The following is a 369-nucleotide window of genomic DNA, read 5'->3' on the forward strand; positions in this document are numbered from 1 at the left end:
CTACCCAAAATTAGCACAAATAATGAAAATTGAAAAAAATTTATAAAAGAAACGTTAATTGAAAATAAAATTTACCTGAAAAAGGAGGCCAATGTTAACAACAAAAGCATAGGGAATAGGATCAACACCAAACCATTCATGATCCTTGAGAACTTGAAGTCCACGAACGTTTTTGTCTTGAAGCAGAATTGTGATAATGGAAGGGTCACGGTGTTTGGCTAATCCCAATGTTAGAGTTGGATCAGGGCATGGAGGATAGTGATGAACAACCAATGAAGGATTTTCACTTAGTCCACCACTTAAGAAATATTCTTTCCTAATTCCTAATCCTTCACATAACATCTCCAAAATTTTGAGTCCTAATTTTCT

General features: G+C 34.4%; 1 protein-coding gene across 1 annotated transcript in view; it reads right to left on the bottom strand.

Moving 5' to 3' along the window:
• Positions 1-369, bottom strand: part of LOC107638157 (protein DOWNY MILDEW RESISTANCE 6-like) — an 11,763-nt gene that overhangs the window by 2,574 nt on the left and 8,820 nt on the right. The window contains exon 4 of the mRNA XM_021122650.1: positions 76-367. Coding sequence (XP_020978309.1) covers positions 76-367 — 292 coding nt within the window. The remainder of the gene's footprint in view (positions 1-75; positions 368-369) is intronic.

Source organism: Arachis ipaensis, chromosome B04 (assembly GCF_000816755.2).
Source record: "Arachis ipaensis cultivar K30076 chromosome B04, Araip1.1, whole genome shotgun sequence".
Lineage (NCBI taxonomy): Eukaryota > Viridiplantae > Streptophyta > Magnoliopsida > Fabales > Fabaceae > Arachis > Arachis ipaensis.